This window comes from Malania oleifera, chromosome 13 (genome assembly GCF_029873635.1).
Source record: "Malania oleifera isolate guangnan ecotype guangnan chromosome 13, ASM2987363v1, whole genome shotgun sequence".
In the NCBI taxonomy this organism is placed as follows: Eukaryota; Viridiplantae; Streptophyta; class Magnoliopsida; order Santalales; family Ximeniaceae; genus Malania; species Malania oleifera.
Window position 1 is genome coordinate 20,836,579 of NC_080429.1, and position 15,451 is coordinate 20,852,029.

The 15,451-nt window shown below is 34.8% G+C and overlaps 1 protein-coding gene across 50 annotated transcripts in view; it reads left to right on the forward strand.

Annotated features, from left to right (window-relative positions):
* Nucleotides 1-432: 432 nt before the first annotated feature.
* Nucleotides 433-15,451, forward strand: part of LOC131146340 (uncharacterized) — a 28,737-nt gene continuing 13,718 nt past the window's right edge. For 24 of the 50 annotated variants that reach the window (XR_009134352.1, XR_009134342.1, XR_009134356.1 and 21 more), the window contains exon 1: nt 439-774. Coding sequence is in view for 7 of the 50 variants with exons in the window: in XM_058095901.1 (XP_057951884.1) it covers nt 742-774; nt 1,820-1,950 (164 nt within the window). In the remaining 43 variants the exon portion in view is untranslated. Of the gene's footprint in view, nt 775-1,819; nt 1,951-7,247; nt 7,408-15,451 lie in introns of all 50 variants that reach the window. The other 26 variants (XR_009134336.1, XR_009134348.1, XR_009134334.1 and 23 more) reach the window with 4 other exon arrangements.

Consider the following 15,451-nt stretch of genomic DNA (forward strand, 5'->3'; position numbering starts at 1 on the left):
GTCCAACTGATGCACAGAAGTCATGTCCGCATTCCGGACTTTATCCTAATCAGCAAGACATGGGGGCGGAAGACGTTGATCCGTAAGTTTGATATCGCACCAAGGGTCCAAAGGGCTCGTTGGTGGTTGGAGTTCTTATGTAATAAAAAAAATTTCTTCTTTTAGGAATATTGATGTAAAAAAACATAACGTTAATTTTGTTTACAAATTGATTTAAAATTACTTCTAGGAGTTTTTAATATTTATTTAAACATAAGGGTATTTTCGTTCCTAAAATAATTTACACTGTTGTACTTTTATATATACTATAAATTTAAAATGCTTATTTTTATAATAAAATATTAAATATTTTATATTTATCAAATTATAAATTCAATTATTCAACACAACTTCACCGGACGAAATAGTAAACAAAAATTATTCTTAGAATTACTTATCATCCGTTCCCAATTTGGGGAAAAATAAGTTCTTTGAATCTTTGGACCAGGCAAAAGCCTCCGACCATAGGCCGCACTCCTACCAGGCCTAGCGTGTTTGCTACGCTCCATAGAGGCACGTGAAACAAAACACTTCACTGTTTTAAAACAGCTGGCTGTTACGTTCATTCTCTTCTGGTTCCTGTTCCCCACCTTCAGCCCCTGCGATGAACTCACAGAATTGAAGCTTTGGCTTGGCATTGGCAATGCTTGCTTACTGCTTTCTCCCTCTCTCTAGAAGCCTTTTTCGTCTCATGCTGCCTCCATGATCACTCGTCTCCGCCTCGACATTGTTCTGGTACGTTCCTCTTGATGATGCGTTCTTTATTTCCTCAATAGATTTGTTATGGTTGCTTGTAATTTTCGATTCATCAGTTGATCATGTTCACGGTTTCATTCGTACGCGTGCTTATTCTTTCTATTATTATGATTATGATTGTATCATTATTATTGGTTTGAAATGTGTATTTTTGGCAATTAGCTTTTGATATTGAGTGCTTCAGGGGTTTTTGATTGGAAACTGTTCTTTGGCTCCGAACGCTTTGGTAGGCTGTTTCTAAAATATAGGAAAAATTAAAGTTAAAAAAAATATTCTAAAGTTAATTTTAGGATTTATAAAATGGTTTACTCAGTTAAGCCTACAGTTTTTTCCTTTTCTTTTTAATTTTTTTTTTTAAAAAAATTTGGATTGAATCAATTATTCAACTTAGTTGAGGACTTTTATACACGTGCTAGAAATACAGATATCAAAATCTATAAGCTAAGGGACACAGTAATATGTTGTCCTTGCGATGAAATTTGCCCCCAAAAAGAGTCCGAGTATCGTGCTTTAATAAGCATTTGTATCTGTTCGGTACAAATTTTCAGTGATTATTTTGAGAAAGAATGATGCGAAGCTACATAAATTTGTACGTGTGCAAAGATACAATCAATGCCTTATGGGGTCCAAGTGGGCTATCCATAAGGTAAGCCCATAAATTACAAGGTGTGAGACACACTTATAGACACATTTCTTCACTTCCAATATGGAGCTATCTTTCCCCATATATATCTTTAAAATGTGGTAAAGATAAAGAAGAATCAATCATATAAATAGAAAGAGTCATGAAGAGTCGTGACTTTTTTAGTACTGAATTTAAAGATACTCTTATTCTTATACAGAAATTTCCATTAAACCTTTGTGCCAAATAAATTTATCCCCACAAAATGCAAGTTTAAAGACATGCTTATTCAAGACTAACAGAAACAAGATTTCTCCTAACTGTTGGCACATGCATCATTAGGAGACATAATTATTCTAGAAGTGTGCAGTAAGTCCACTATTCCTTTGCCTTTGATTGCAGCGGTTGATGAGTTACCGCTGTACAGCACATTCTCATCTTCAAGAATATCACATGATAAGTTCATGCTTCTGTTCTTGCACACATGCCTTGTCGCACCCAAATCAATTCACTAAGAACCATCATCCTGCAAGGTATTCGCATCAGAAACTATGTCACATACTTTGTTTTTTCTTGTTGCTTTCTTGTACAGTTTTTCTTATCTTCAAGATGTCTGCACTCGCTCTTGCAGTTACCCGGTTTCCCGTAATGGTAGCATAGACTATTTTTCCTTTTATTTTGGTCTTTGAAGGAGCCTGCACCTTTTTTTCCTTTACTATATTCAAATTTTTGGGAATTTGTGGACTCTTTTCCTTCTTCCATCATAGGCATTGTCCCTCCTCAATTCAAAAAATATGACATGCCAAATCTTTTAGAACTCTCCTTTAATCTTTCAACTTAAGGGGAAGTTTATTAATAATGCACGCCAAAATCTGTTCATCCATATGCATATTCAACTGTTTCATTTGTCGTAAGATACATTGAAGTTCATTAAATTGCTCGTTTATAGACTTGCTACCTGTCACCTTATGATTAATGAATTGGGAAGATTGAAATTTCTTACTTGATGTTTTTAGTCATGTAACATGCTCTTAGAGTTCCATTCTCATTTTCATGTTTTGTTTGACATAAAATAAATTGTCTCACACAGTGTTAAGAATGTGAACCCTGCCTATTTCATCATCATTTTTCCAATTGACTTTAATTCTGATTTAAGCCAATGTCTCATTCTCACTCTTCATCAGTTTTGGTGTGTTGAGGACATAGTCAACTTTTCAGTAGAAAATAAATTTTCTTCTTGCATCGTCTGAAATTGCTAACATTAAACCTTTCCAATTTAGCTAGTCTATATTTCATGATGGGGTGATGCAAATTTTGAGTCATTTAATCTCATCTTAAGATTGTTAGAATCATTAGAATCATAGAAATAAAATGCTCCAAGTCATGATCATGCAGTGATACACACCCCTTGAGATAAAATTTGCCCCAAACATCCAGCATGCAAACAGATTCTATGGTGAATTGTCTTTAGCATATAGTGGAGCTCAGCTAATGCTATTGGTTGCATACAGATTGAATGTCTGAAAACAATACTTTTTTTAAGATGCATAACTATTGATTATTTTGAGAAAGAATGGATACTATGAGATAGTACATGGAGAATAGGGAAGAAGAAAAAAAAATATGGTTTTTGAATTGCTTGCTTTGTTTGCATAGAAATCAAAAACCTAATCATGAATTGTAGTGTGTCTATGAATTCAAATTAACATTCATTTTTCTGTAGTGTTGTGCCTTTATGAATTTGAAAGTGTAGTGTGATTTTGAAAACCCTGCTGGAAAACCCATTCATTTTAAAAAAATTTCCAATGTATCTCCACAATTTTAAAAAATGCATGAAAAAAAAATACATGCATACATTTATATATATATATATACATATCAAAAGTGTAATGCGATTTTGAAAACCCTGTTGGAAAGCCCATTCATTTTAAAAATTTTCCTATATATCTCAATTTTCAAAAATGCATAAAAATATCTAGTAAAGGCAGAGGATGTTTTGTGCAGTGAAGTTGTGTCTTTTGACTTAAACCACTACTCAGTGGAATCAAAACGAAGTTAATTGGGTAAACTTGGTAGACTTGTCTTTGAATTAAACATTTTTAGACTAATTGAAATAATTTCATCTGCCCATCTCGGTGTCATGGGCATTACATGTTGTGATTTCATAGTATAGTTATTAGAAAAAATTAAGGATATTTGAATGAAACTAAATGGCTTTTACAATTTCTATGTTGTGAGCAATACATTTTTGCCACTTGCAGCATTTGTCTTCAGATAGTTTGTTCTACCATTACATATTCTTCACCGACCCCACAGGCCAAAGGCAGCCTCGGTTGGGTCGGGGGGGGGAGTAGGTTTGAACATTATTGAGGAAATAGGAAGTTTGGTTGAGAATCCACAACTTTTTAGAAGTTTAAGTTTAAAGTAATGCATCTATGGTAATATGAGTGCTCAATATTCTAAATTAGAAAGAAAATTCTGCTCATATGAATAAAATGATATCTTTATGCATATGCAATATAATTTGCATTGCATTATAGTAATGTATTTCATTTATATGCCAAAATGTGTGTCCCACATGCTCTTAAATTTGGTATGACAGAGGCATGCAAGGTTATGATTTTAACCCAAACAATGATGTAATGAGTCCAATGACATATCTTCAGTGAGAACATCACATAGAAGATGCTTTGAATCCAATTTTTCTCTCTCATAAAGTTTTTCTTTCTAAATCTGATTTTTACTTTTTTTTTTTTAATCAAAATATACAACAACAACAACAAAACCAAGCCTTAAGTCCTACTAGGTGGGATCAACTATACGAATCATTTTTCGCCAATTTATGCAATCATGGACCATTTCTTTTGACAAATTTAGGGCTATCAAATCCTTACTATCTCATTCCAAGTTATTTTAGGTCTACCTCTACCCCTTCTACTGCCCCTCACAATAACTAACTCACTCATTCCTCACTGGCCCACTATGCGGCCTATGTTGCAAGTGCCCAAACCATCTGAGTTGTCTCTCCCTTACCTTATCTTCTATAGGAGTTATACCTAACTCACCGCGAATATGTTCATTTCTTAATTTATCTTTCAGTGTTATACCACTCATCCATCTAAGCATTTTCATTTCGACAACTTTTACCTTTTGGATATTCTATTTCTTCGTCGCCTAACATTCTAATCCATAGAGCATAGCTGGTCTTATAGTCATCCTATAAAACTTCCCTTTTAATTTTAAGGGTATTATATGATCACAAAGCACACTTGAAGAACTTCTCCATTTTACCAAACTTACTTTCACTCTATGCATTACATCCTCTTCAATTTCTCCTTTAGCTTGCATATAGATTCAAGTTCTACAAGTGCTATTGATTTCTTCATCATCAAGTTTAACTTTGTCTCCAATATTCCTCCTACCTTTATTGAAATTACATTTTATATGTTCTGTCTTATTTCCACTTATCCTAAAACTTCTAGATTCCAAAGCTTTTCTCCATAATTCTAGCTTAGCCTCTACTCCACCCCTAGTTTCATCAATCAATACAATATTATCTGCAAACAACATACACCTTAGAACTTCATTTTGGATACTCTTAATAAGGTGATCCATTACTAAAGAAAAAAGATAAGGGCTCAAAGCAGATCCTTGATGTACACCTATGGTGATTGAAAATTGTCTAGTCTCTCTATCTATAGTCTTTACACTAGTTATTACTCCATCGTACATATCCTTAACGACATCAGTATACTTACTACATATACCTTTTTTTTTTTTTTTCTAAAACCCACCATAGAACTTCCCTAGGTATCCTATCATATGCATTCTCTAAGTCAATAAATACCATATGCAAGTCCCTCTTCTTTTCCTTAAACTTTTCTGTTAATCTTCTTAATAAATATATAGCTTCTATAGTAAATCTCCTAGGCATAAACCAAATTGATTTTTTGAGATCTAAGTCAATAAATACCCTATGCAAGTTCCTCTTCTTTTCCTTAAACATTTCTATTAATCTTCTTAACAAATATATAGCTTCTGTAGCAGATCTTCTAGGCATAAAACCAAATTGATTTTCTGAGACTTTTGTTTCTAGTCTTAATCTTTATTCAACTATCCTTTCCCATAGTTTCATCGTATGACTCATAAGTTTAATTCCACGATATTTATTATAATTTTAAATATCTCCTTTATTTTTGTATATAGGTATTAAAGTGTTTTTTCTCCATTTTGTGGCATTTTCTTAGTTTTTACAATTGTGTTAAATAAATTAGTTAACCATATAATTTCATCATCACCTAAGCATTTCCAAACCGTCGTATAGCTTTTCCTTTTTTCACTTTTTTAGTACAAACTTAACTTCTTTAACTCTAAATTTGGGAATAAATCTCATAATTTTAGTCTTTTCCTTATTTGTCAATTCTAAGTTTAAGCCGCCTATTTGGTTTTCATTAAATAGCTTACTAAAGTAGTTTCACCATCTTTCTTTTATGTCTTCTTCCCTAATCAAGACAATATCATCCTCACTTTTTATACATTTTACATTACCTAGGTCCTTACTCTTTCTTTCTCTAGCTCTAGCAAGTTTAAATACGTCTCTTTTCGCTTCTTTTGTATCTAATCTATCATACAAATTATTAAATGATCTATGTCTTGCTTCACTAATAGCCTTTTTTGCATCTTTTCTCGCCTCTTTATACTTTTCAAAGTTGTCCATGTTTCTATATCTTTGCCATCATTTTATGCCACATTCTTTTTGTCTTTACGGCTTTTTGGACATCTTTATGTCATCACCATCTTTCTTTGCTACTCGAGAATCTTCCCCTTGATTCACCTAAAATCTCTTTTGCAATCTTTTTAATAGAGCTAGCTATCCTACTCCAAAGAGTATTTGTGTCTATCCCATCATCTATAGACCAATCACCATCTTTGATCATTTTATCTTTAAATTTTATTATATTTTCTCCCTTTAAGTTCCACCTAGTTCTCTTACATTGATTTATTTTATTCTTTCTCTTCCATTTTTTTAATACATATATCTAACACTAGGACTCTATGTTATGTGCTTAAGTTTTCACCTAGAATAGCTTTACAATCCTTGCATGATAAACGATCTACCCTCCTAGTTAAGAAAAAATTTATTTGACTTTTATTTTGTTCACTTTTTAAGGTTACTTAGTGTTCTTCTCTCTTCCTAAGGAAGTATTCATTGTAATAAAATGATATGACATAGCAAAGTCTAAGATCATCTCCCCAAGCTCATTTTTATCTCCATATCCATATCCATATCCTCCATGTATCCTCTCATAAACTTTATTATCCCTTCCAACGTCTCCTATGAATATTTTCTTAGTCCTTAATATGCCTTGTGTAATACAATCCATATCTTCCCAAAATTGTCTCTGAAGATTTTCTGCTAAGCCTACTTAAGGAGCATAAGCACTAATGATATTTATCATCTCTTGGCCTAAGACCATCTTGATTTTTATAATTCTATCCCCTACTTTATTTACATCTACAGTGCTATCTTTTAAGTTTTTTGTTTACAATAATTCCTACCTCATTCTTATGTTTTTCTTTTCTAGTGTACCAAAGTTTAAAACTTGATTTATCAATATCTCTAACTTTCTCCCCCACCCACTTAGTTTCTTGAAGGCATATTATATTAATTTTTCTTCTAATCATTGTGTCCACAATTTCCATGCTTTTTCCTATAAGTACCCCTATATTCCAACAATTTCCATGCTTTTACCTATAAATGCCCTTATATTCGAAGTTGCTAATCTAATCCTAGTCTCCTGAACTAACTTCTTTACCTGCCCACATCCAGGATGATGTAGGAATTTTCACATATTTGACACTGTACCCGGGTGACAACACGGCACGTCGCTTCAGGGCGATGACCTAGGCCGCCCTTGCCCACTTTTCGCTACACGTGGGTGGTACAAGTGTAATGCGTCGCTCGTAAAGGATGCCCTAGCAAATATTCAGTAAGGATTCATGTCATAATGATCTAACAAATTTTACGCTAGCTTTAGCTATGTATTTTACAGTTCGATTAAAATATTTTTACCTTTTAGTTCTATTTGTTTATGTTGGTCATTTACCCCCTTCGTATTGACTACTCAATGAATTGAACCTGAACATCTGGGCCCCATACTTGCACTGTGATCTAGAATGAACCGCACTTTAGGTAACATTGCTACCAACTTGCACAAAAGGATGCCTACAAAAGGATACAGTGAGCACCTTTTTTTTCTGTTATCTTGCTCTAGGTGTCAAAAATTTTGGAATGGAGTTAGATGGGGAGCCAGCATGGGAGTATGTGCATGCTGATTCTTGTATTTTATATACTTATGATGTTTCACCTACTTTTCTGAATGATTAAGACTTTTATGTTCTTAATTTAAACATTATTAATCACCTCCCAATTAAATCAAATTGACCAAGTTGTCTTTTTTTTTTCATAAATGAATAAAAAAATTGAATCATGATTGACTTCTCAGTATCATGCTTTCAGTCTATCACCACATGTTGAGACATGATTATGCAAATGTTGTTAATTGATACACTCTACATTCACTTTTCTGTTAGTTTTTTTTTTTTTTTTAAGCCTTTGTGTACTTGTGCTAATGTTATCATTTGGAGCTTTCATTTTATCAACACTTATGATGTGTATATGGAATTTTGATGTGCTGTGTGTTTGTCAACTACCTAAAAAATTAAAAGAACTTTATAAAACAGCTATATAACTAGTTTTTGTTTAATGGATTAGCATATTTGACAGCTAAGAAATAACATATTTAAAAAAGTAGATATAGTTGAAATGAGAATGTTAATGTGGATGACCAATATTTTAAAAGGTAAAGGCATGAACTAGTCTTCAGCAAGTTAGAAGCAGCATCTCTAGAAGATAAAATAAAATACGGTGGGTGGTTGAGATGATTTGGGCATTTGCAGGCAGACAAGATTGTGCACCGGTGGCAAAATGTGGTTTAATTAAAATGTTGGCTATAAAGGCGGTGCTAGAATGTTAACAATATGGCCAATTTAAAGAAGAGTAAAGTATCCAAGAATTGGTTGATTGTTCATTCAAAAATTTAAGGATAGATAGGAGGCCAACTATTACTTGATTCTAAATTATAAAAAAACTGCGAGATCCTCAAGGGGCAGCTTATTGGTTGGGAGAACCAGGATAAGTGCCTTCAGAAGTATAGGTCCTCACTTCAAATCTCACTGCATGAAAATGACTCCTTGGGGCCACCCTAGGGCCTTTGTGGCTGCTTTATCCAGTGCCATTAGTGGGGTACTACAAGCAAGAGCCTGTATTAGCTGGCTAATTAATACTTAATAGTGACGCCCTCTGCCATGAGAAAACAATTAACTACAAATGTCTTATTGCATTGTATACAAAGTTTCGGCTACTTGTGATTCTAAAAGTTTCCAATTTTTTAATGCAATATAGGTGTGGAATGGTAGTATATTTTTCTCAAATTGGGGGCCAAGCCTCGGCCCCAGCATGCATCAATATAGATCTGCCTCAAAAGAAGGTTAGGAGTTGACCTAGAAGATTAGAATAGAACTTGGATGGAGGTAGTAAGAAAGAATTTGACGGCATTTCTGACTTTATGGGATGTTACCCTAGATTGAGGCAGAAAAAGATTCATATAGCTGACCCCATCGAGTGGGAATTGAGAATTTGTTGTTATTGCTATTGTATTAGCATCAATTATGAGTATGTGTGTGTATGCATTATAGAATATAATATAACATTTTATCATCATTTGTGGGCCAGTCTTCTTGTTTTTGGCTGGTGTTTGTGTTGTTTGTTTCTTAAATATTAGGGTTAATAAATGAACTCTTGGATTATTTTCTTTCATGGTTGGTTTCAAATGAGAGAATGAGGCATCTTTCTTCCCTAGTCTTACAAAATATTTGGATGTTGTTCTTGTTGCACAGATACTATCGGTTGTATCTGTAGCTTGATCAATTTGTGCACTTGTTGAGTGATTTGAAATTGATCTAGCTTGAGAACTAGAGGGCAATGTGTTGGTATGCGGATAGGCAATACTGTAATAAGACTTGCATGGAATAGACATAAAATGGGGTCAAATTGAAAGTAAGATGGTTAGGATGTCACGTCCATATTTTTGGCTCGTGACTGGTCATGACTCCATCTAAAATCCAATCAAGTCACTAGGCCTAGGCAAGAATTTGTTTTGCAAAACCATCATTTGAAAACAAGTTAGAAACCAATTAAGAGTGAATATATGTTGAAAACACTAGGTACATACATATATTTCATAAAGAGACTAAAAACCTTTTACTTTCGGAGAAACTTTTTACATTGGGTTGTACTTTACATACGACATTTTTCACATTTCCTAATCTACATGCATAACCGCCAACCGAATACATGCTTAGTATCAACTTGTAATATGTGTAAAAAATGGCAGTCTCTTGGAGAATTTAACAAGTGGAGCTCCCCTCCAGTTGAACCTGAAATTATTAGGGAATGGGGTGAGCAACCACAAGCTCAGTGGACATTCTTAATCCCCCCTTATTCAAATAAGGATTTCAATGCTTGACATATGATTTCTTACATGCATGTACAATCATTAGGTGTAAGAATACACTCTTTATTCTAGGCAATATGCATGTACACTCTTTATTCTAAGCATTCTCATCATCTAAAATTTCCATCACAAAACATCCAAATAGCATTCATTTACACATTTTTTTCAACATAACAACACTGTCCCAACTAAGTGCACATTTTATCTCAAACAAGTGCCAAATTCCAGCTTAGCCAACCACCGCTTAATGTGGAAATACTCTCCGGAGGTTAGGGCCTTTCACACCACAATATGACAACCATAACAACACACAATGCCAACTATTTCACACTAGCAATTTAGCATATGCATGCACAACCTATGCTATAGCAAGTAAAACCATTATACTTATGAGATGAATATCTATCAAAAGAAAACTAACTAGACAAATTATGCAGCTGCAATAACCAAAGAGAACATATATGCAGCCATATCAAGTAATTGGAAAACAAGCCTAAACCCCTTATTAAGATTCAATTCCATGCAAGTTTCTGCCCCTTATTTCCTTTGAATACTCAAAATCCCTAGGTGAATAAATGAAAATTAAGAACACCTACCTTAATTTTCAGCTTCCTCAAAATTAGTTTAAGTTTCCCTATGATTTCCTGTATTTTCTCCTGATTTTCTGCTGAATTCTCTCTCTCTCTCTCTCTCTAGAACTAGGGTTTACAACAGGATTTTTTGGTATTTTTTTTTTGTGCTAAGGCTGTTTTGTAGGGCTAGAAAGGTCAAGACAAAAGCTACTTGCTGCCAACTGCTTGCCAAGTGTCTCCTTCTAGGCTAGAAACATGGCAGAACTACAATAGCTGGTGGCAACAAGGAGGGTCCTGCAGTGCTGTCATCTATGCGCTAGGTCTCAGCTGCTGGTCTTCAGAGCTGCCAGGCGGCTGCTGTTGGTTTGTAGTGCTGCTAGGTGTCACACTTGGTTTCAGCATGCCCCATCTTGTTTTTCTCCATCATAATAGAACACCTACATACACAGGTGTCGTGGCAACAACATGTGAAGGCCCATGCGGCACTAGTATTAGTACACAAGCTTAACTAGTCAGCCGAAAGTAAACCACACATTCACCACACAAACAAGTTCACAAGCATGAAATATGAATTAAGTGGAAGTAGTAAGAAAACATGAAAGTCAACATGAGGCATGTAGTAAGCTGTAAAGCAACGCAATTCATTTCTTACATGTCCATAGGAAATGTGTGCTTAGCGAGGTAAGGAAGTAGGCTAAACACGATTACAAATGGCTAGTGATTTGTACATGATTGATGAACACTCTCCCTCCCCCTAAAAAAAAGTGCTTCCTACTCCTGCACTAGGACACTTCATTTTAACCAAGAAGTTATGCTCCTCTTTTGACAGAGTTATCCTACTCAAACAGTAAAATCTACACTAGTATTTACATTGTGGTTACCCTCCCAATGTGGAAAAGACAAGTGATCACAAGAAAGCATAAGGTCCTGAACAAGCTTCGTGCGCTTTTTTGTGAATACTAGAATCGAAATTAATCTAATCTTTGTTTGCTGTTCACTAGCTAATTTTGCAGCTCTTTGGGACATGCATGATTCATGTATCTATGTAGTAATTTGGTGGGGTTTTAGGACAGTGTTTCTTCTTGTGTGGATGCAGATTTGGTGATTAGTGGGGTCACTTTCCATATTTTTGACCTTGTGTTTGCGAGTTGCATGCATGTTGTTGCGAATATGAAATAAATTGAATATCAATGAATAAAATACAACACTTCAGAAAAGGAGAAGAGAAGGAAAGAAGAAGGCTGATGAAAAAATTAGAGGGAGAAGCAGCACTTGGCAGTCCTTGATAGTTACATACAGCTCTAGGAATGTATTTTATAAATTAATAATAAAAATATGTGATGGACAATAATACCCCTATTCACACCACCTAATTGCTAAAATGATACATTCTCTTTTGTTGAGGCTTGATATACATTGTTGGCCCACAAACCAACAGCTTAAGCTTTTAGGTAATGTGGTTTCTTAACATGCTATGAGCCATGGTTGCCACGAGGTCCTGGGTTTTTTATGTTTATTGTAATTTGTAAGTTTGTTAAAAACATTAACATGTTCCCTATATTGGTGCAATTCATTGTTGCTTATCTCTCCACATGCAATTAGGCTGCAAGCAAAGGAAGTGTTGAGGCTTAACATAAGTTATTGGGCCACAACCTCACAACTTAATCTTTTAGGTTAAATGGCTGCTTAACGCCTTCTAACACTCCCCTTTCAGGCTGGGAGTGTAGAAATATAAACTCAAACCTCAACTTGTTACAACAACTAGACAAGGTGGATTTAGATAAACCCTTCGTGGAAACATCTACTAACCAATGCCTCAGATTCCTCAAATGGAGTCCTCACAATTCTTCAACAAAACATCCCCCAAACTACATACTTCTTAAGTCATGTACCCCATTCCTGTACACATACTACAACCCAAATCGCACCACATTCCAAGTAACTATGGTTTTTGTGGCATGATAATGCTGTTTTGATGCTGCTTGTATTTGTGATTTATTGCTTGTGATCTTGGGTCAACTGCTGTTTGGTGTCAGTTGGTGTTCGATGACTATTTCCTGCTCTTGCTTGCACTCACTTCTAGTTGCTGCCAGCCATAATGCCTGTGCTCTGTAGCTGCTGCCACGTTAATTGTTAAATGCCTGTTGTGCTTTGTTCTGGTATGCCCTGTTCTGTTTGGTCAAGTGATTCCTCTGAGGATGTCGTAACTTCATTTCTGCAGTCATAGCTGCCTAAGTGCTGGATCTTTGAAGTTCTGAAGTGCTCTTCTGTGCCAGTTTGTGCTGCCAATTCTACTTTGCTGTTGTGTTGTTCATTCCCAATACTAGTGTGTGTTGACTGTAGTGCATTGGGGGTGGTTTGATGGTTTCTATAGAGAGAGCTTCAGCTGATACTGTTAACATACAGATCACAGCCATCAAATGGATCCTCCAACTACTTGTGATCTTAGGCAGTGCATGTGTTGTATCCAAGTGTCCACTGCATTCTCCTCCATCTCCAAACTCCAAGGATATGAAGATTGGATGGAAGAGAATGACATATTTCTTATATTGTTGTGGAATAGCATGGAGCCATGAATTTCTGCAAATATGATGTTTCATAGGGTAGCCAAGGTTGTACGGGATGATCTTTGTGAAAGATTCTCACACGATAAAAGTTATATTCATGTTTTTTTACCTGTATGATAATTTTTTCAAATATGGGCAATAAGGTAGGTCCATTAGTTAGTATCGTAGCCCATGAAGGGTATTTGGGAGGTACTCATTATCTATAAACTATTTAGTTCTGACATTGAGGTGATTAAGAGGTAATGGGTAGAGTCCTTGGCTGTCAACTTTGTGAATGGATTGGGTCCTGATCTTTAGCCAATTCATGATCAAATTCATTGAATCCATGCAATCCAATGAGGCATGTGCTAGAATCTAACAAATCACTCAATATGTCTCTTGGTCTTCTTCTCAAGCTTATCCATGTGATAGTTCTGCCATCGTCAGCACTACCTCTTTTGTGGTTGAGGAGGTGTTAGAGGACAATGATGAGGATGATGTTTGGATGGTGATCATGGTAGAGATGGTGTATTGGGACAAGGAGTTCATTGTGGCAATTCTCGCATTTGTAGACATTTTAGTGAAGACAATGATAATGTTGATTGCTGTTAGAGTCTCCATGGATACTAATGTGGGCCAATAAGTCTGTCGCCAAAGTGATTCTACCATTCACACTTCACACCTCCTACCAACCCCACCGAGGAGTTGAGTACATCACTTACCATATCCTAAGAGGAGGATAACAATCTTGTCCACATGGTTCAACAACTCCATACTCAGATCTTCTACATCTAGTGTTATTGTGGCCTATTCAAGTATAGCCAAGCTTCTTTGCCTCTTCATCCTCCTTTCCTTGGGTTATTTATTTTGGTGCCTCCTCCCATGTGGCATGTAGTCCTAATTTAGTTGATTCCTTGAAATCCACTACTTTACACTTTGAGGTTACACTTGCACCGATTTTTGGTGGTGGCAATTGTTAGGGATTTATACTTGAAAGACATGCTTTATGTAATCGGTTTTAGTATTTATTAATAACTTCAGTTATTCCATTTTAATGAGAATCTTTATGAGCAATGTTTGCCTGACATTATTTATTTAATGATTATGCATGTGTGTCTTTTATTCTATATAGTAGGTGATCTAGTGTGTAGAGTACGACTTATACACAGAAGATTAGATCATCAGTTTTTATAGAATATAAGTTTATTGTTCACGGTCTTAAATGAAATTTGACACACCATTGGTAGGACTGTAGAAACAGAGATAACTTTGAAAAATATAAGGAGACAAGAAAAAATTCAAAAAGGGCCGTTAGTGAAGCTAAATATAGAACTTTTAATAGTTTGTATGATAGATTAGGTACAAAAGAAAGGGAAAGAGATATATTTAAACTTGCTAAAGTTAGAGAAAGGAAGAGTAAGGACTTAGGAAATGTAAAATGTATTAAAAGTGAGGATGATATTGTCTTGGTTAAGGACGAAGATATTAAAGAAAGATAGTGAAGTTATTTTAGTAAGTTTAATGAAAACCAAATAGAAGGCTTAAACTTAGAATTGTCAAATGAGGAAAAAACTAAAAATATAAAATTTATTTGCAAAATTAGAGTTAACGAAGTTAAGTTTGCACTAAAAAAGATGAAAAATGGGAAAGCTATGGGACTAGATAACATCCCAATTAAAGTTTGGAAATGCTTGGGTGATAATGGAATTATATGGTTAACTAATTTATTTAATACAATTGTAAAAACTAAGAAAATGTTAGATGAATGGAGGAAAAGCACTTTAATACATATATACAAAAATAAAGGAGATATTCAAAATTGTAATAACTATCGTGGAATTAAACTTAAGTCATACGATGAAACTAGAGGAAAGGGTATGAACAAAGATTAAGGTTAGAAACGAAGATCTCAGAAAATCAATTTGGTTTTATGCCTGGGAGATCTACCACATAAGCTATTTATCTTTTAAGAAGATTAATGGAAAAGTTTAGGGAAAAGAAGAGGGACTTGCATATGATATTTATTGACCTTGAAAAAGCATATGATAGGATACCCAGGGAAGTTCTATAGTAGGTTTTAGAAAAAAAAGGTATATGTTGTAGGTATACCGATGTCATTAAGGATATGTACGATGGAGTAATGACTAGTGTAAGGACTATAGATGAAGAAACTAGAGAATTTCCAATTACCATAGGTGTACATCAGGGATCTGCTTTTAGTCCTTATCTTTTTGCTTTAGTGATGGACCAATTGACTAGGAGTATTCAAAAGGAGGTTCCATGGTGTATATTGTTTGCAGATGATATTGTATTAATTGACGAAACTAGGGATGGAGTAGA